Source organism: Salarias fasciatus, chromosome 2, assembly GCF_902148845.1.
Source record: "Salarias fasciatus chromosome 2, fSalaFa1.1, whole genome shotgun sequence".
Classification (NCBI taxonomy): Eukaryota; Metazoa; Chordata; class Actinopteri; order Blenniiformes; family Blenniidae; genus Salarias; species Salarias fasciatus.
Window position 1 is genome coordinate 6,697,318 of NC_043746.1, and position 22,027 is coordinate 6,719,344.

At 44.7% G+C, this 22,027-nt stretch overlaps 1 protein-coding gene across 2 annotated transcripts in view; it reads right to left on the reverse strand.

Annotated features, from left to right (window-relative positions):
• Positions 1-22,027, reverse strand: part of tenm1 (teneurin transmembrane protein 1) — a 208,638-nt gene that overhangs the window by 18,672 nt on the left and 167,939 nt on the right. For both annotated transcript variants that reach the window (XM_030101866.1, XM_030101865.1), the window contains exons 23-25: positions 12,507-12,661; positions 5,616-5,699; positions 5,016-5,210 (exon numbers count right to left, since the gene is read on the reverse strand). In XM_030101866.1, coding sequence (XP_029957726.1) covers positions 5,016-5,210; positions 5,616-5,699; positions 12,507-12,661 — 434 coding nt within the window. The remainder of the gene's footprint in view (positions 1-5,015; positions 5,211-5,615; positions 5,700-12,506; positions 12,662-22,027) is intronic.

Below are 22,027 nucleotides of genomic sequence, written 5' to 3' on the forward strand. Positions count from 1 at the left end.
AGAAAGTCGGTCTGGGCTGAATGGAGATCTGTTTGACTGACTGACAAATCTTTGCACTGTTCTCCAAACAAATTAAACCGATTGTGCTGATGGAGAGGGCAATAAAAGGAGGTGAAAACTGCTACACCAACAATTTGGTTTTGATTAATCTTGGGAGGATGGAGCCTCCTAACTGGTCCGAGAGGTGCAGGCTTTGTTGGAAGATAATTGGAGAAGATGATGTCTGATTTTCATTTTTTTTTTTAGAGCTTCTCTGTTCTTCAGGGAAAGTTCATTTGAGATGTTTATCATTAAGTTCTTATTGCTCTGTTATTTGTTTTCATTCCCATATTGAGAGGACTGACACAGCCCGCCTGAATGGCACTTTTAATGGGAAAATCGTAATAAAATACACTGTGTGTTTCATTAAAAAGCAAGTTGAAGAAGTAAATGACAGCACTCTAACCTGCAAATACAAACTGCTAATGGTTGAAGGCAGCTCCTGCAGATTTTGAAAAAATAAATTGTTTCGAGAACCTGACTTTAGGTGACATTGTGAAGTAAATTTAAACGTATCCTACGATGCTTTTCGGTGCAAAATGCAATAACAAAAATAATCCCACACTCTATCTAGCTTGCATTGTAAAAGATTTATTCCAATACTTGTAATTGTAAATCTGTATATTCTTCTTTTCTTTCCTTATTGATATTACATGATCACTACTGTTATTACTGCTGAATAAGGTATGTTAGATACATGTTTGTATGTTCATTGCACCATTTCTGTTGTCGCTGCTGCTGCAACGCAACAATTTCCCACACGGCATCATAACATTCGAAAATGTAATAACTACCAGCCATGTAATACAATAGTAAAAGATTTTTTCCAACCATAATTGAGAGAGAATTGAGTGTGTAGCCCCAATGAATGAATTTAATCTCTCTCCCATCCACTGAATCCTTTTTTTTAAAATCAGCAAACTGCACAAAACCTGCAAAAGACAGCTGTTATCTCCAAGAAATGTATTGTTATTTATGTGTTATCGCAATTTTGGCTGTACAATGTGTAACAAATAATTAGATCCCTGGCAAAATGTTATTAGCAAAATGACTAAAATCTATCTCTCTCTCTCGGTGGAACCAGCAGGCAGGCTTTTACACTTGCAGGATGCACGTTTGAGGTGTGAAAGAGCATTTTTGCTGGTAATATCCCTGAAGCGTCTAAGAGTAAAAAAGTTCTGCACAAAAAGTCCCAGTTTCAGTAGTAAAAGCCTTTCATCACCTTGACCCAGGAAAAGACCGGCTCGTCCTCCAGGATCCTCCAGCAGAGCTGTCCTAATCTGTTTTGTGTCCCCAGCATGGGGGCAGCGATATGAAAAACACACGCTTATTTCTAGAGGTGCTGAAATATAGAGAGCCCAAGGTTTTGATATTAAAACAATGACAAAGTTCCCCTCGACTCGATAAGAGGCTCCGTCTTCAGAAACTACGCCCGCTCTGCGGAGAAGCGGCGCCTGCAATTTGTGCTTAATTGAAAATAAACAAACAAAGTCGCAACGGAGCTAATTTAGCATATAATGACTGTGATTTTAATGCACCTCAAAGCTCCAATAACATGCATATTCAGTAACTTCGCTGGCTCCATAAAGGCTTGAAATAAAATCAAAAATTCCACACATATTGGTTGTGCATGTGCGGTCCTTGAGGTTCTGGCCAAATGTTCCAAGACTGTGCACTGCAGCCGGGGCACGCTCGCTTTTATTCGTGCTCCGAGAGAAGAAGAAGCAACCGGTGCAATCCGAGATGACTCAAGCTGTAACTTGACTCGAGCGTCACGTCTTTATCTCTCTTTAAAGCCGATGTACCTGCGTGAGTCTGACACCATGTTCTGTACTGAACGCCGTCTCTTCCACGCCACACTGTGTTTGGATCAGCCTGACTGACTCCTGAATCTGTTGACTGCACATCAAAAACTGCTGTGAAAATCCAAACTCATCATCATCATCATCATCATCATCATCACCCATCTCAAAACACATCATTATTAATCTTATTTTATGCTTCACTGACACAAAGAAGAGCGTCATTCACTCTCTAAACTTGTTGCTGAGAGACGAGCGTCGACTGGGTGGATTTTTCTTTTTCTTTTTTTTGTACTAAATTGACTTTCTGTCTGAATGCTCCTGAGACGTTTGATAAATATAGTCCTAGAAATGCCAAACATAAAACAGGTGTGACAAATACAGCAAAAAAAAAAAAAAAAAAAAAAAAAAAAAAAAATATATATATATATATATATATATATATATATATATATATAAAAAAAGGGGGACCAGTCTTTTCATTGCTCGATCCAACATGGCTGGCTGGTCCCCATTTAAAAAAAAAAAAAAATAAAATAAAAGCATTTGAAGCATTTATATGTTCCTGTCTGCCTCCACATGGACTCAGCGTGGTGCTGCAGACCACAAAGGGACTATTGATTGAGTCCAGCAGGCAGTATCTTTGAGGTGGCGCTGCCAGAGTGCTGCAGTCCTGTGGCAGCGCGCTGCTAGCTAATGGAGGTAATGGAAGAATAAAATAAATTCTGGAAAAAAAAAAAAAAGAGTCCACTTTCTGAAATGTCTTTCAGATGCATCGCAGTTTTTGCACACTGGAGTGTAAACAGACTCGGAGGAACATGCTGCACAGCATCTGTTATGCAAACAGCCTGGCTGCGGTGGGACTCGTCGTGCAGTACCGTCTCAGGGCGAATTAGTGTCAAAAGGCCAGATGGATCGCTGGTGTCAACTCAAGCTGGGCTGCTTTTTCTTCCCCCCCGCTTTCAGTTCTAAGACATTCTTCTGGGGCCCTTTTGTTCTGTGATCATCCTCTGATTATGTTGGACGTTTGGCTTGAAGTTACTGTGAGTTTTGGACTGAAATTCTCCATCAGACAAACAAAGTCAAGGAAAACTGTGCAAAGTAAAAACAACGGGCAGAGTCCAATGAAAAAAGTTCAAAAGCCACTAAACTAATATTCTACACATTCTGTGAATTGATTCCATGTATAAACAAAGTGCATCAGGAATATATCACTTTATTTCATAATGAATCTGCAAACATTTCCAAAATAACTTTTTTCCATGTGGTGATTATGGGGTATTTTCTGTAGAATCAATTACGGAATAAACCTGGAACATAACAAAACATGGGAAAAGTGAAACACTGTGAATATTTTCCAGATGCACTATATAACACATCAATATATCCCTCGATAAAAGACATTTTCCTTTATTCCCCTGTGTACTGGTTCCGTGTTTCCAGTGAGGGTACACAGATCAGGCAGGTCACTCATGACCGTTCACTCTATGAATGCTATGAAACACACTTCATCTAGTTCTAGTGTTGCTCAGAATCCTGCAAATATTTTTTATTAATGGCCTCAGAAACCTTCATGCAAATCTGAAATAAGCTGGAAGTTCCCCTTTTGATTTATCCATTAAGCCTCCTTTTTGCATGTTCTGTTATATTTAAACAAATTTACACGAATGCAGGACCCAACTTTTCCCACAGGATCTCCTTGCAAAGTTAAATAAGGAGAAAAAAAACATAGATGATATCAGAGTTTTAATAAAGGCAAAAGCTTTTAACAGCAGATCGGCGATGCCACTGTGATAACCGGCTACCTTATTACTGATGAAGTGACAGGCTGCTGCATATTTTCTTCAGAATATTTCATGTAGTTTTAGATTTTTTTTTAAAAAAGTGAACACTTTTTGGTGAGACACAAAAAGTCTCACCGTGTATGAACGTCTGTCACGCTCAGCGGTCTGATTCTGAACTTCTGGGACGCTGCTGGTTCAGAGGCTTTTTCATTTTGACGTATTTCCACTCACGTGTTGACCGTGAAGATCAGAGAAACGGTTACTAGGCAACATGACGGCAGCCTTTTGATCAGATTTGGTTCTTATCCTTAAAAAAGTGTGTTTCTGTGTCAGCTGTGAGGACGTTTCAAACCAAAGAGTTCATACGTTTTCAAACATCAGCGCAGCATCTCTGTGATTAAGTGTTGAGAGATGAACTGTGGCCACAGACAGTGGTTTTCTGGACTGAACCCATGCAGTGATTTCCACAGAAATATCTCCTTCTCTTTCCTCCCAGCGTGTTTAATACCGCTCTGACTAAAATCACAATCATCCAGATTCAATGCTGGCTTTTGGCCTTGTGTACAGATACTTTTACAGACATTATTTTAGTGATATGATGTGCTATGGATGCTGGAAGCCACAGTTCTTTTCATTTTTACACTGCTTGCCCACACAGTCTTTAAAAATTGATGAACCTCCTCATGTTTAGCTCGGAACAACTCGCCCTCTGTTTTTCACACACTCATGTGTACTGGACTGTTGCCAGTTTACTTCATTAGTTGTGAGATTTTCCACTTCTGTTATGGTTGTTTTTAAGATGTTTTTCTTATTTTCTTTTGCCCTTCTTGTGTATGTGTTTTTTTTTTGTTTGTTTTTTTTTGACTGTTGCTTGTATCAAATCATTTTTGCGTTTGCACTCATTTAAAATACATAATAATCAACATTATGTTGATGTGGACAGTGACATTCCACCTCAGGCCGGCGGGTTGCATTCGGCTCCCAGAAGAACCTCTTCATGGATGAACACAGTTTTTGATTAAATGTGGAACTTTTCACTTTAATTGGTTATAAATGTTTTAATATTTCAAGAAAAGACAATAAAAAATGGAAGCGAACAATAAAAAGTATGAAGTTATTTGTGTGTTTTTTCCGCGTGCAGCTTGCCTACATGCTGAGAAGATAAAATAGGGTAGAAAATATTACTGATGTAGAATTTTTTTCTTTTTTTTAACCATTCCACATCCCTGGTTTAAATGATCAGCCCAATATTGACTTTTGATCTGATGTGGAAACGAGGTTATGCAGCGTACATCACAGAGACGATGAGATGAAGTTGTTTACCTTCAGTGGAAACCAAAACATGATGTCTGATCTCACAGTAAACACATGAAGGCGTCGGCCTGCTGACCTGCTGGATGCGGTTGATTCTCCGCTCGTCCGTCTCGGCGATGAACAGCGTTCCCAGGTGGGACAGGGCGATGGCCTTGGCGGCCTCCAGCGTGGCGCGCACCGCCGCCCGGCTCACCAGGTGGTGGTCGATCCCCGGCACCTGGCAGTGGATCGGACGTCCGGCCACGATGCGCACCTGAAGGCTCTCTGACACCTGAAACCAAACGGAAAAGAAGCGCGCTCCGCCATCTTGACTACAGCTGATGCGGCGAATTCAGCCTCGCCAAACAAAACCGTCTCATTACGTTTTTCCACCAAAACATGCTCAAACAGGCAATTCATTAACTTAGGAGAGAGCTGAGAGACACCTTCCCATAAACAACCAGTGCACAGGCCTGTGATGGCTTGTTATTTTTTTTTTTTTTTTTAAACAAGGTGCTCTTTCTTTTGTCTCGCTCAGTGCAAACACACCCGCAGAGACAGCGCCGCAATTTGTGACAAAAAAAATACTTTATTACTCTCACTTCAATTGCCAGCATCTCTATCTCTCTGGAAAATAATAAAACAGGACAGGACTAAATAAGACGCAGGCTGAGAGGTTCAGGAGCTTTTCCCCGACCTGCAGGACGATGTTGTTGTCCAGGATGTAGAGGGAGTTGTCCAGCGGGTTCACTGCCAGGTCAGTCGGCCACTCCAGCCGCACCTGTTTAACGTCACACACACGTCACACACACACAGTTACTGCATTTACTTAATGAATCCAGCTTGATTTATACACCACTGCAAGACAAGAAATGCAGCACAAAAATAAATATTAAAAACCCAACAAGGGTCTCTCCTTCACCCTGTAATTTATTCATAGTTTCAGTAGAATGTAAAATGTGCTACATGACTCAGGAAATCTCAATTTCTAATGAGGAAACAGGAATCATGCTAAAAATCGCAATTAAAATGACTGTTGGGTCTGAGTGGCAGTCTTCCTCGCCTCCTGATCCAACCCAGTGCGACGGCCTGACAGCGCTGCGCCTCTCTCCACCCCGGCGGCCAGAACACACGGTCTGAGGTCGGGTGAGCTCTGCTGCCTCACGCTAGCAGCGTCTCTGTGTTCGAACACGGCCTTTATCACGGACAGTCCACTAACGAGCCGCTGCTGGGACTCAGATCGGCCAGGCCGTTCCTCCTCTGGGTTAGAATACGCCCGGTGCCCTTTCCGGGACCTCGCCCACTCGCTCCGAGGAGGCCGAGCACTCTGAGCAGCTGTTTGCTGCAGAAACACAAACAGCGGTCGGTTTTCCTCTCCGCCACGTGAAGCCGCGGGGAGGCGACCCTCCGGTCCGCTGGGACAAACTCCAACTGTGCCTCCGCCAGCCGGGGGAGAGATAGATGTACTCTATCGATCCTTTGTAACATCAATAATGTAATAACTTGCCAATAGCGTAATAAGATCTTTGACCTATTATATTAATAACGTTTTGCCAATAATCTAATAAGTTTTTCCATTAAGGAGTGAAAAATGTAACTGCAAGCTGCAGTAATACATAAACCTGACTACATTTCTTGGAAATAAAACCTTTTTTTTTTTTTGCAGGTTTCTCACTCAATGAGGGCACACCCTCTCAATTACGGTTGTAAAAAAGTCTCTTACTACCGTTTCAAATAACTGTCGGTTATTAAGTTCCTGGTTGTTTCAGCCCCATGTGAGAAACTGCAGCAGAGACAAGAGAAATAAACATATATCTAACATACAATATTTAGTAGTAAATATCAGGTAAGGAAAGGAAACACGAAAAGAACGCCGTAATGGATAGATAAATCTCACAATCTCACAGGATAAAGGTAAATCTGATATATAGAAAGATCATTAAGAGCTTTAACATTCAATAAAGAAACTTTTAAATTGGTGCATTGTGGTTCTCTTCTCCGTTGACTACAGGTGATACAAAATAATACCTCCTTAATAACATAGTATTAGGCCTCCTGACCCTCCCTGCTCATGCAAAGGTCAGCGGCGTGCAGGGAGCCCTCCCCGTGTTTATTCAAGCCTCGTAGCACCACCGCTCCAAATGTCATCCAATAACCATGATCGCTGCCTGCTCAAATAGCACACCCTGTCCGCCAACACCGCGGGGGTCAAAGCTAGACAAAACTACACCGCCGCACAGCCTCCCCACACACACACACACTCACACACACACGGAGAAATGCTCCAGCAGCGAGCTGCGTCGGAGACGACGCGGCGCGTCTCAGGGATCAGGTGATTGATGACTGTGAAGACGGATTGGTAAATAAATGGATCATGTTAAATTGCCACTGACATGTCCAATTATAGGCTCTGTCAAATGAGAGAGAGGAGAGGGTTGACTTAGAAATCCCATTTTAAGAGGTGGGGAGATTCATCAAGCGGGGCCTCACCGTCTCCACCGCCAGAGAGGACATGCATCAAATCTCCCCCGCTCATGATATTGAACTTTGCAACTGCGGCGGCTGATTGCCTCTACAAGTCAAGCCGGCCTGCACGCAGAGAGGGGCCAGCGGAATTAAAAACCGAGATTAAATAAAAGAAAAAAGAAAAAAAGTGGGATTAACTCTTCAGCCGCCGGAGCCACCACCACCGTCTGTGAGCCCTTTCTCTAATGAGGTGTGAATTATGTGACAAAGGCTACGGGGTTCTGTGCTGGACTCTTGATAGGAGCTAAAATGCTCCTTAAAAAGTACTCCAACGCAAGAAAAAGCTAACTCCATGTGTAAAATGCAATTAATAACTTGGTGCAGTGATGTGCAAAAACACAAATTAACCTTCCACATGAGAATATACAGGCAAAGAAAGCAAGACATGTTGCCGTTTGATAAAAAGAAATTAACCTCTTTTGAATATACACATTTCAAATAAGCTGTAAGATGGGCAACAAAACAGCAAATTAAGTGGTTTCAATTTGAAACGAAAAAAAAAAAAAAGACAGAAGAGAAGTATTTTGCAATTAGCACCATTAGGAAAAGAGCCAATAGCACGATTAAGTAAGAAAATAGAGCCAGATTATCTGGAGGGTGAGCAGAGGTTCGCTCGTCTGCATAACCGCTTTGCAAAGTTGAAGAAGATATTCAGAAAATCGCTCCTCAAAGCAAAACTGCGCAGACCTTAATGATCCCAGCATCTCCAGTGCAGGGCTTCATCTAAAGTTTCAGACTCAAGAAATCTCTGTGTGCAAAGGGTCAAAGCTGGGGGTCACCGTGAACGACGGTGATCTCTGAGCTTTCAGTTAACACTGCTTTAAAGGGAGACGTCCATGAGCTCGGGAAAAAAAAAAAAAAAAAAAAAAAAAAAAAAAGGCAGCTTGTAGAAGTGGAGTAGAGCAGAGCATGTATTACAGACAGAGTGTTGTCTCCTCTGTGGTCAAATCAGACAGAATGTCTGAGAGCAGAGAATTACCTCCTCTCTTCTCTCAGCCCTGGCTTGGGAGATCTCGCAGCTTCTTCTCGGCACATCATCTGGCCAGCAGTTCTTTTTTTTTTCCCTCCTCCCAGGAGTTTTGCACTTTAAGTTTCTCATGAAGTACGAGATGTCCTGGCCAAGTTTGCTCTTGCAACCTCGAGGAAATGAGCAAGTTTCGCTGTTCTCGCCGAGTGTGTGCACGCCTTCAGAACATTTGCCTCCATCCAGCAGAGGTCCCGCTCAGGGAAGGTCCTACATATTTCAGGGAGACGCTGCTGAAGCACAAACTGCATCCATCACAGCAGCGTGGCTTTGTAGCAGAACAGTCCGGATGCTGAAGTGTCATTTTTTATTTTAATTCATATTTCCAGTATTGTCCCGACTTTCCTGGACCTGTGTGATTACAGTAATGTAAATGATGAAATGGCACATCTTGTCATGCAGCTATTCTCAAACAGCAGGATGAGAAACTCAAGTATCCAGTTCCTGACTTTCGATACCAAAGTGAAATTAACCGAAGCTGTGACTTATATGTTTGTTTCTGCAGTTATTGCACGCTGGTATTTTGAGAAGTGCAATGAGTGTGTGTGGGCTGGCCACCAGAGGAGGCAGGAGGGGAGGAAAAGCCACGCTGGAGAAAAACTTATTCACAACTTAAAATCAACACATCGATTATTACTAAAATAGAGTTAACCTCTTCCACCCCGGAGATGCTGGAGCTGCGACAGACTGTTTCCGTGATGAGTTCCCAACCAGGTCTGTAATTTTAATATTTGGTGGCCCAGTATTTCTAGACGAGTCTTCTCCTTTGAGACTGAGGTAGATAATTTTGGCCTAACAGCTGCAGGGCTGTTACTGCCTGAAAGTGGGGAAGTAAAGTGTCAAACGAATGTCCTCAGGAGCGTTACTGACGCAACATTGTCCTTTTCTTTGCAAGTGAAGGGTGAGAAAACCACACATCTTCGGCATGCATAACACTGAAAGGTAACATCTTAGACGGCACTTTATGAGCTTTTATTTCCCGGTGAATGCCTCCGCATGTGTTAAACAACGGAGGGGAAAACATTTCGTATTAGACCACCTGGTTCTGAGTGGAGTTAAAAAAAAGCCGGATCATGTTACTGACAGGTGTTCCTCTTGTTCCAGATGTGTCCTGTTAGACTAATTGTGCAATAAATCTGAATGCGAACGCCCTCTCTGGGTTTTCGCCCTGGGTGTCACGCGCAGACGCTTTGTTTTTAATTTAAAGGCACCGCTTGACGGTTTGGAGCATTCTGAGCGGTATGAAGAAGCCACCGGTGAGCTGAGCAACAGACGTGCAACGGGGCGACTGAGGAAAACAACAGCTGATAACAGAAGCATTAGAAGAGCTGTGAAGAAACATCCCCAAACAACTGTTAGCGATATCACACACAACCTCCAAAGGGCAGAGGGAAGGTATCGCAGCGCAGCGTCTGAGGAGGACGTTCACAGCAGGAACACTGGGCCAGACTACGAGATGCAGCCCACTCATCAGCTGTAGAAACACACAACTCACACGGAGTTTGAGCTAGAAAACTGAGTTTCGGAACAAAGCGGTGGAAATGATGCGCTCCTGATCCCAGAACATGGCGGCTGCCTCTGGAACATTCTGTCCAGTCTTCACTGACAGTGTAACTCTACAAGAACATTTATCTGACCATTTGCAGCAAGACGCTGTTGAACTTTCTGAAGCGGGAAAACAATAATCCAGAAAACACTGCCAACTCAATAAAGGAGTTTGACAGAGGGGTGACGGCGGAGGCTTCACACTGGCCAAGTCAACCATTAGACATTAATCCAGCTGAGCGGCATTTCAGCGCCTGAAGACGAGCTAGAAGAGGAAAGAGGGAAAGCAAAAGTGAACAAGTGGAAAGGACTGGACGGCATCTGTGGCACACCAAAGAACGTTCATTCAGTTTTAATTTACTTCAAGAGCTTCTGTGGGTAATTGACAGTTAATTCAAAGCTGTGCTCTGTGCACCAGGTTAACATCGCTCTTCATCGTTCCTGGCAGGATGGAGAGCCAAGAGTTTCAAACATCCTCGTCCCCTGAAACTTTCTGCAGCTCATCTGTGGGAACCCTGAGCTCCTCGCGGGCGCCAACAGAGAGATATAATCTATCCAGCAGCTCCTGGATTAACCTCGGGGCCTCGTCCCAGGTCACCACGCCTGGTAGACTTCTGCTGGTCTGGGACTGAGGGGCAGGAACACTGATCAGATGCAGGAATCTTCTCAGCTGCTTCGCCCCAACACGGAATTTTTCTGGCCCAACTATCATGAAGAGTGAAAAGCAATTCCAGAAGCCCGTATCTGTGGCTCGCTGCCACCACTGTTTTACCTCGCCTCAACTACGTTGCCATTGTTTCCATGAATGTCCTGCCAGCTCGCTACAGATGCTGGATTCATAACCGGCTGCAAAGCGCTCACACATCGCTGCACTCTGGACTCTCTGCTCAGCCGCCCATCATTATCCGTCATTATCCTTCTCCACTGGTTTATCTTCATTTACAAATCCAATAAGGAATCCTTGGTCATATTTGTTGTTTCCACATGCTGCTCCGCCACAGCAGCCATAGCTACAGCGCACTATATTCCCTTCAGCGCTCCCTCAGTTCATTCTGTTACTCTCCCTCCATCACTGTGGAAAAGGTAAAAGCAGGATTTAAAGTTGCCCGCTTATATTTCGCTTTGGGAATTCAAACCTTCAACTTTCAAACCTGAAGGTTTGTTCCTGTTTTTAAATATTCAGCTGAACACGGACATTCTTCTGGACGGACGATGAAGCTGGATCGTTATTACGGCTGACGCTCAACTATAAAACTACCAAGTCCCAGGAGAATATGGACTAAGCACGCTGCTCTGGAGGCCGCCACTGTTGTTACTGTCCATCTGCTCTCGGATGTGCAGAGGACGTAAGCGTGGTGTGCATGTGCAGCAGCAGCGTTTCAGATAAGTAGCCTTTTAAAAACACTGCATGTTTTTTGACTGTGGAAGAAAACCAGAGTTGGGGAGGACAAGGAAGCTGTACTCACTAAGGATCACTACTAGATTCAAAAACTATACTGACGACAATACATTGGATATTTTCACTGCGAAGCAAGAGTGTTAACAGTTGGAAAACACAACACTTGACCCTATGCCAGGAAACATAAGCTGTCTGCAAATTGTCTTATCAAATTCAACTTTTCCTCTCGACCTTGAACGTCTCCATTTCACAACAAAAACTAATTTCAATCCTTCATGAGGATTGTATGGCCGCTGGTGCTGTTTACACACTACTAAACCAAAAATGTGGGGGGATTTAAGATTGAGTGTAACATCCCAGTAAAATATTTGTCCAACACCGTGCTGTCCGCTCATCGTACATCTCGGCGGCCGTGTTTGTCGAGTCGGAGCGACACCGGTTTCCATCGGCGCTGAGGTCACGACGGTTTACGCTCACAAACACAAGCGGAGGACGGACGTGACTGGATGTGATCCCACCGCCGCGGAACAAAGGAGTGAGGCGCCTTTAAAGACACATGATAGCCTCTCTGGGAATTCACCTGGACCGCACACACACACACACACACACACGCACGCACGAACACACACACACACACACACACTGATCCGTTTGCATCCCTGCGTGTGGGCACAGATCCCTCCATGGAGCCAGCAGCTCATTTATAATTCATCTCCAGCTCAAATAGGCCTGATAGAAGTTAGCAATGCAATCTGAAGGTTGCCTGATCAAACCTGGACGTCAAGCCTCAGTCTTTGGTCTCGCCGTGCTCGCCGTCTCACACACACACTTTAACGAGCCACAGAGCTTCTCTAGAAAAAAAGGCTGGGCGATGCAAATTGACAACATTCACTGACTGTAAAAGCACAACAAACAAATGCTCTGCGATTAATTGGCAATTTGATTTAATGACTATAATTATTCAACACAGAAGTCCTGCAGGAGACTTGTTTTGCCACTGATTATTTAAACAACAGGGGCAATTTTCTCTGGGACAAAAGCACGCTTTCTACTCTCCACTAGTTATTAAAAAGTCTGCGGCGTTCTTAGCTCACCTGGCTGATGTCCATGCGCGCGTCGCAGCTCAGCGGCTGCGTCGACATCAGTCCGTTGGAGCCAATCACGGTGGAGAGCAAGCCCCGCTCATTAATCTTCTGAATGGTGGTGCCATCAACGAAGTAGACGACGCCTCTTTTATCCACGGCAATACCTGCGTGGAGGACAGAGAGGAGCAGAGTGAGCTCGTGGGGACGACAACAAGAGGGAGTGAGCGGGGCAAGATTCGAGAAAAACAAGAAAATGTTTAAAAAGAGTGAAAGAGGAGAAGGAGAGAGAGAGAGAGAGAGAGAGAGAGAGAGAGAGAGAGAGAGGAGGAGAGGAGAGGAGAGGCATCCAGCTCAGTTAGACATTCAGCTCAGCGAGCGGCTGTCTTATCAAAGGCACTGCACCACAGAAATGTAATTATATTTCCATTCCAGAGCCACTAAAGGGATTAGAACAATGCAACCAGAGGAAGAAGTTATTTGTCACATTAGATGTGAGCAGGGTGCCGCAGTGAACTTTTGACATTCGACTCCTGTGCAAATGTGCATTATAAATGTTCAGCCGCTCTCCGAGCGTGCACGTGTGCGCCCGGCCGCCTGTTTGTTTACCTGCGGTTTTGCACAACACATATGGACATGGCGTGCTCATTTGGCAGTACACACTTGAACTCTCCTTGCAGCCGACAGAGAGAGACAGAGGTGGAGAGGAAAGTCCAGGTATTAAAGGTCAGGGCAGACTATGAATCATCTGTTATGGATGAGGGGCGACCTTCATCTCTCTCTCATCTCCATACAGAGAATAGCCCTTTGACTCAACTCTCCCACAGTAATATTCTGTGACTCAACCCTCACCTCTCGTACGGCGAGCCGCCAATTCCCCGTGACTGCTCTCGCTTGCCGTCTGTGACAGCGGGGCATATTTTAGTATTTCTACCTGCCAGCCCAGGAGCATGTGACTCATTGTTGTGTCATTTGCAAAAGCATTTTATTTATGGTTTATCATTGAAGTCACGTCAGGTTTATGCATACAGCTCTTTATCTCGAGCATGCCTCACAGGACTTTATGGAGATAAAGCCCACATATTCCACTAAGTCACAATCAATCATCAAGGTAAATGGTGTTTTCTACAATACAGTATTAAGGAAAAGGAGATCACAGCGGAAGGAAAGAAACGATTTCATATATGGATCCGTCTGGGAAACACTCAGCGTTTAACTGCTTATTTCAAAACCTTGACTATTTGGCCATATTTATTATGATATATCTTCACTGTATGAAGGTATTATGGAAATCATTGTGACTCATTTAACAGACACAGTTTCTGTTGATCAGATTAAATAAATCCAATGATCACCCTCTGTCTTTTCTCTTTTAGTCATGTGCAGGTAATAGAAATGCGACTTCTTCCTTCCTCAAGTTTCCATTCAGACAAAAAAAAAAAAAAAAAAAACAAAAAAAAAAACAACTCCATACACACACACTACACACACACACACACACACACAAAAACTAAACTTATATGATTCTGGCGGCTTTTCGTATCACATACAGTATATGTCTCCAAAAACAAACATGACTACTACCGTTTATGAAACTTTCCTATTCTTGTGGTCGCTTTGACCTCTGACCTGGGGAGGTGGAACACTTTTTTTAAGGGTTCTGTTCAGATAGCATTAACATATTGAACATCTACAACATTCTAAAAAATATTTATAAGTGTCAAATGAGACTGATACACTTTAGCAACTATAGACACCAACTTAAATGGGTTAATGCTCCATATGTTTCCGTTTGTTCACATTATAGTGATAAGAGGGGCTTTAATAGTCCTCTCTTGGTCGTGTAATGAGTCTGGCATCAAAACAGCACAGACACCTCATAAGAGGTGAGAGGAACACGCTGGATGTGATCGAGGACATCTGACTGTGATGGAGGAGATCTGTGAGACCGACAGGCTGAGGACACAAAGTAACGTCCATGAAGTTGCACTGGGTGTAACGCCCTGCTCGAAAATACTAACAAAGGCTGTTTAATTCCAAGTGTGTTTCTATTATCTTGTTTTCATTCATGTCTTCATGAAAAAAAACAAAACAACCTTTTCTTCCCAACGAGAGATTATTGTGCTTGATTTTATCTAGACTGTTGTTGTTTTGTTGTATATATTTGTTGTTGCTTTAATGTAAGGTGACACTGACGGCCTTGAAACGTGCCCATAAATAAAAAGCATTCTTCTTCTCATCATTATTATTGCATGGGTCCTTGCTTTGCTTCCAGTCCACTCACTTCCATGGAAGAAGTTTTCTACAATTAAAATGATCGTAAGTCAAAGCATTTTCAACGTTCTTGATGTTTGTTTGTTTTACTCGCAGCAGACATGAATCTGTGATCCAGCATGCTGCTGTACATTTAAAGTGCAGCCTATCATACCACATGTCTGCTGTTTGTCTAAAAAAACAAACAACTTAACAGTATAATCACCTCGCTGATACCGCTGCTTTGCCATGCCGTCTCACTGCAACGACATTGAAGTATAACGCATCCTGTCGCAAAGAAAATACATCAGGTGCGTATCTGATTTAGTAGAACATATGAAAATGAAAAAAATCTAATCTTTGTTGTGCACTCCCATTAAAAATCAGTTTTTAATTTAGGTTCAGGGATTCTGATTGGAGCCTTCCAGACGCGACAGCGTCTATCTTTAAGGAAAACCTTCGGAAGATTAAGTTTGGCTCTGTCATCCATCCAGGCGTGACCTTACCCCAGCTGACACCCGCCACACCTTGGACAGGCTGTCAGTCCCTCACTGGGCGAACGCCAGGAGACGATCAGTCACGTTCAGCTCCAGACAGCTTAAAGCAGCTCATTAACCTCACAAGCATGACTCGGTACTGAGAGAGGAAGAAGAGCATCCAGAGAAAACCCAGCGAGGATTCAAACGTACTGCTGCGAGTCAACAGTGTTTACCCCCCACCACCATGTCACCCCAAGGTTTGTCTTGTTTATTGTCGATGTGATAACGCTCGTGCACCGTCTGTGCCTTAGGCCTATACTATTCCCAGGCTTTGAGTACCTTATCAACGTGTCCCGGTTGCAAATGTCTTCGTGGCGCCTTGTATGATCTGATTTGCATTTTAAATTGATTTGTGACACAAACTGAATGAACAAATCCAAGAAAAGGCACAGGCTTTGAAACGGGGTTCACAAAGCGACACGAAGAGATTGCGTTTTATCAGGAGCGCAGTGTTGCAAATGAAATGGATGATACGTTTCATATACAAGAGGCAACGTCAAAACAGATATTTTCGCCTGGAGGCAGGAGGTAAGACGAAAAACTTTGTCTGCTGTTTTGGAGAGGAAGATGTGACAAACAGGGAGTTTTTTTTTTTAAAGGTTTTTGTGAAAACAAGCGCCTGCTGCAGCTGGAAATGAGACTGACGAGGGTTCATCACTGCAAGCGCAGAGAGTCATTTAAGACATTGCATACATAAAAGTATTGATTTGTGTCGCAGGAAAATGACAGAAAATCGTGGGAAAGGCTCATCTGGAATTTCTGGAGCACAGGGTAATGTCTTTAAATGACTTTTTTGTTTTGTTTCTACAGATAATGGGCTTGCTGAAGCATTTCACTGCCTCCCCGGCACTAGCACTCAGGAGATTCAAACTTCTCAGAGAGATTCGATGAGCGATCTGGCCACGCTGAAGCGTATCACGATTCAAATGGACAATCGAGCGACGCCATCGGTATGCAGCCCGCCGCCGGATAGTCCTCCCTTCAGTCATATTGCTCCATGTTTTTCTTGATTTGTCTTTGGCTTCGGTCAGTCTGACGCCTTTCGCTCTGTCACCGTGGCTTATGTGGGGATGTGTCTGCGTTCTCGGGGACAGAAATCACTGCCACCCTTTTTTTCCCCCCCAGGTATCACCGACGCACCGTCCTCCCCGACACGCAGCGCTCTCTCACTTCACGTGTGATTTTGTTCAATGTCTTCCACGCACAGACGCTGCATACCAACGCGTGGGAGCGAACTCAGCGACAACCGGGACTCGTCCTCACCGCCGAGCAACCCTGGACCGACCCCGCGAGTCATAAATCGTGCAGGTGGAGCGGCGGAGGGGGAGGGAGGCGGGCAGAGGGGAGGGCCAGGGTCAGCGTGTTTCCTCCAGAGGCCAGGAGGTGAACTGCAGAGCTCTCCCTCCTGGACCCTTCATCATCCCTCTGACACAAACGGATGACACCGCCCACACCGCCTCAGCCCCCCTCCCTCTTGAACTACACCTTTCCTCCCCTCCATCCTCCCTAACCTGATCTTCTCCTGCTCCCTCTCCCCCTCTCCTTGCTCTGCTCGTCTCGTCCTTCTGCCAGGCTTGTGCTGCGTGCACTCTGCCTCTTGCCCCGAATGTTGCGGGTGCTAATCAAATCAGCGACCTTTGACCGCTCAGTGACGCCGAGCCTCCATTTCTCTCCGCTCAACCCATTTTTTATCCCGCTCCCCGTTGCTTTCGGCCTTGCCATTTCTCCTCCTGTCACCTGGCATTAGGCGGCAGCGGCGTCTCGGCCCACGGTCCCGTCCGGAGCCTACTTAGGCCTGAAATGCGACAATTTCTCCCCGTTGCAGCGCCATCCGCGCATTCCTCCTACTTTCTTTTCACTTTCCCATCCATTCCTCCTCCTAGCACTTCTACCCTAAACCTGTCCCTGATCTTAGAGCTCATAAATCCTGCACAAGGACATGACGAGGCAGCCAGGACTCTCTCTCAATACTGATTCCTCTCCCTCTGTCCCTGGATATTACTCTTTCTTTTCGTCTACTTTGGTTCCATTGACTTCACCCTAAATCCTCCTCCTCCCATGCATTATTTTCCTCCTTTTATGACATCCTCAGTATGCTTCCTCGGAATCTAGTGTCTTGCCTTCATGAGAACAGGATCTAAATAGCTCCCGATCTATCATTAACAATAAATACGGTGCCCCACTGACTTATTCATCCTCACACAAGCACAACAATGAAGAAAGATTGCTGCTATTGCTTGGCATTGGTGAAAGGATTTACACCAGTTTATGTGTTGTTTAAGGGTATTTCGCCATGTTTATTGAAAAGGCAGTAGATTAGTCCACATTCTCCTTGTCAGAGCCTGGATTTCCTGCTGTTGTGGATAAAGCTGTGCGCTGTGTTAGGGGAATTTACAGCCCCTCTGTATCGCCAATGGATACTCGCAAGACATCAAAAGATTTACCGTCTCTCCCTGGGTGAACCTGGCACTCTGATACTCATGTTTAGAAGCTGGCAGACACACCGGTGGAGGAGTAATTGAGATAAATCTCAACTCCTGAGGGAGACGGACATTTGGCTAAAGTTGGGACTGGATTTTATCATCAAAGCAAAGTGAATTAGACGGAGTTGCACTGACCTTGGAAGAACAGAGGGAGAGGAGCGGAGTGAAGCAGGGGGTGATACAGTGACGCCGTTCGCATTCAACTCGGATTTGAGGAGAAAACACAGCCAAAGAGAGCAGCGGAGACCGTGCCAAAAGAGGTGGGAGAAAGAAAAAAGGGGGCGATAAGACAAGGGGGCATGATGAGGAATTGCCTCAATTAACCATTACAGGCCAATCACTCTCAATCAAAGAATCGCTTTGTTCTGTGTCCTTGTCAAAAGAATATCAGTTATAACGGCCCCCTGTGGCCCTGCAATACAATCCCATCTGATTAATGTGCTGAAGAGGGGTCTTAGAGAACATCAGTGTTGATTACAGCTATCTGCAGAGAAGAAGCCACCAGGGGTTTTCCTAGCAGAGAGCAGGAGAGAGGTGAGGGAAGGTGTAAAGTGAGAATAAAACGAAGTGCGGAAGACTAATTATAACTTTGGTTGTGGATTATGCCTCTTGTTGAGCAGCCCAGTCAGTTACAACAGCATCAGGAGATGATGTTTGAGTGTGTAGATTTGTGTGTTTGCACAAAACCAGCTAACACCTGAGCCCCCAAGAGCGCAGGTAGTCAGCCTGCTGCTTTTGTTCAGATTTCCCTTCGACAGTATTTTCACCTTTCAAACGTTGACAGCAAGGCTGCCAAAAGGGGGGCTGCCGGTACAGAAGAAAAGCGAGAAGGATTGTAAAACCGCGCGGAGAACAAACACATCGATGTCTGTCAGCCGGCGAAACAACGAGCCAAGTGCAAAATAAGCACACATTATGCAAAAGAAACCCATTTAAAAGAGGCGTTTGTGGAGGAGACAGAGTAACGTGTGCACGCACACGTATGGGAGTTCCATATATAAATAAGAACTCTGATACGCCCACACAGCCACTGTACATTCGTACACAGGGGAGAGTCATGTACACACACACGCACACACACATGCACACCGACTGGCAGCAGCCTGGGGTGCAAGTCATTCAATCTGCCCTCCCATATCCCTGGGCGCAGTGGGTGTTAATGATATGGACTGACATATTATTACAGCATCTAAATGATGCTAGCTGGGGTTGATTATGGCCCGTGGCATTTCTGTACAGAGCATGTGGGCATGTGAGTGACAAGTGGATGTAGACAGATGGACAGTTTCACCTGTTCGACTGGCCTTAGCGAGGCTCTCGGGCCATAAATAAAGTCGAGCGCATTAGGCGGGGACGGCCCGCGGGGCTCACTAACTGACTAACACACTGCTTCGGGAGTCTTTAGCTGGTTGTGTGGTTTACCGTTCACTTTCATCCTCTCTCCTTGAGAATTTCTCAATACTGCTTGCATGTGAATGCTGGGAAATGCACGCTTGCCTGCATGTGTGTGTGTGTGTGCACACCCGCAGACGCCCTGTTGCAGGCTGCAGAGGGTGCGTGTGCATGCAAGCAGGCGATGGAGTAGCTCGGCGAGGAGATAAGGCACGGCAGTTAATCACATTGTGCGCATATGCAAATATAGAGTGGATAAATCAGAGTGTCTGCAGATGAGAAATTCACACTCCCACACACACACACACACACACACACACACACTTAAGTTTGTGAAGACACTGAGGTCAGCCTTGTGTGCTGAAAAAAAAAAAAAGAGGGAAAATAAACCTGCTCACTCAATCTCAGCACTGTGAAGTGACTCCGTGCACGCTGAGGATGTCGTGCACGCTCGGGTGTGAGCGTGTATGAGCGAACATTCCATCCCGCACGACTCCTAACAATGGTCACATTACATGTGTTTGGTTAACGCTGCAATCCATCACACGCCACAGTCCTGTACGTCGGGTCGCTCTGACGTCCAGGAGCTGCCGTTCTGTTCCCACTCGCGCCTGTTTTCCCCCAATCAAACACTTATCATCAATCAATACAAAACAGCACAAGCGTGTGTTTCTGGTAGATCTTTGGTAAGCAGAAATAATTCATGCTTCTTGTAATTAAATATTCATTAAAGCCCCACAGAACAGACAGTGACTTAGTAATTAAGTCTGAATCAGACACTGTGGCTCATCTAATTATCAACCACTAAAAGTTTGTTAACATATTAACCCGCATTAATTAATTATTGATAGTTGTCTTTTTTTCTTCAGCTCTCAACTGCACATATATGGCCAGACCAAACACAGCAAGCACACTGACAACTGCAAGGATATTTCTTTTTGCAATAGTTGCATGCTAATTCTGGTGCGAACAAAACATTGTTTTTTTTTTTTTCTTCTTTCAGAAAATGTGCGATTTGGCAGTAATTGGCTTGTTTGATAGCGAGAGAGAGATCCAAAGCAATCACAGAGGCTGCAGACAAACTCAATTATAAAAGCAATTGAAATGCTTTGGACTAGAAAGCTCCATGAAAGGCTGAGGGGTTTGGATCAGTGCGGAGCGTCTGCAGATTATGTCGCACTGTTTAGAACATCAAACAAACACAAGGAGGCCTATCAATAGAGGCTCTTTTTACCAAAGACGCCATCGCAGGAACAAACCGGCGATGCTCTGCAGCGGCAAAAAGAGGAATCGGGATCAGATGGGAGGAAAGAAATATTTAAAATGCAGAAAACCACAAACAACTATAAAGGGTAAATCTGTACTGGCAAAGTTTGTCACATACAGAAAATACAAGGTGGGAAGTAAAAATAAGAGGATAGATTAAGTACTGAATATCTGTACTTTCTTAAATCTAGCTTTTTACTTGTTTTATCCAACATGACTGGCGTGTCAAACTAGTGGCTCTTGTGGTTTTTCGGCCCGCGGGAGAGTTTAATTCCAACCTCAGCTTGGGATGACTTTGCAAATTGTTTCAAAGAACAACAAACATCCGCTGCTATTTTTCAATTTTTCAAAAAAATGTGTTAATCTTTTACCGGCCTCTGAGTGAGAGTGTCACGGGCTGTAATCTGGACTGGCCTTTCACTGTGGAGTTCACATGTTCTCCCTGAGCATGTGTTAGTGTTCAGTTTGTAATCCAGCTTGAAACTGTCTCACTTCATCAGATATGGAAAACTACATGCCCGCTTATTTACAAAAACCTGTATCAATCCAAAGATTGTGAAAGGAAGAAATTTTAAATGACCTTTGAACCTCTAATTGTAAATAACCTGTAGTTACAGTAGGACATCAAAAAATAAAACAAAGTTTTAATTAAACTTGTGGATATGATTCAAATACATCGTATTTTGCCCTCTCAGAGTGAGAATAGAAATCTTGTAGCCCTGAAAATGGTCATAGTGGTCCCTCACTGGTTTACAATCACAGTTTATCATGTTCTTAATAATTAAGAAAATTATTTAACTCAAAATATGTACATGAACAATAATTAGGGTTAAAATTCATTTTTCTTGTGTACTTGAGCATTTTTCAGAAGCTGAACTTTGACATGGAGTAACGGAGTTGACTCAGTACTCCACTCCGGTGGAGGAAGTGGGAACTTTTACCAGCAGCCAGCGTGACTGAGGAGGCGGCACCTCTCAGAAAGGGTTTTTTTTTTTTTTTTTTTTTTTAAAAACAACAACTCACAAATCGTTTGTTTCACAGCCATTTCCAGACTTTGCGCTCGCATTTTCCAAAAGAACTGCATGAGTGCTTCTTTGGATGGAGTCCTGACAAATAGACTTGTGGAGAGCAGCAGGTGGCGACGGCGCCCAGGTGCAAACAATTACCGGCTGTGTTTTCCCGCCCCGGTAACGGCGGCTGACCCCCTCGCTCTCACGCAGGGCGGGCTCGGCAGAACCGCCGGGGTCGGAGCGACGCCTGCCGCCTGTTCATCTTCCCTGTCAGCGTCGGAGAGAATCAAGGTGGAGGAAACCCCGCGCGGACACGAGTCGGACTATCTCCCCCCCTCATCAGAGCCGCCTCCAGCCCCCGTGACCGCGACAAATGCTTCCATCTGTATGTGCGCCGGGCGCTCACCTCCGGTAAATGCAATTTATTCCTCCACGGTGGCAAAGCTCCACTCCTCCTGTCAGTTCGGCGTTCATCCCGGTGGGCTCTGACAGGCCGGCTGCCGGCGGCGGCCATCCCGGCCACTTAAAGACGCGCGCGTGTCACATTTCCCCGTGATCGCGCGGACGCTGTCAACCCGACGCCGCTTTAA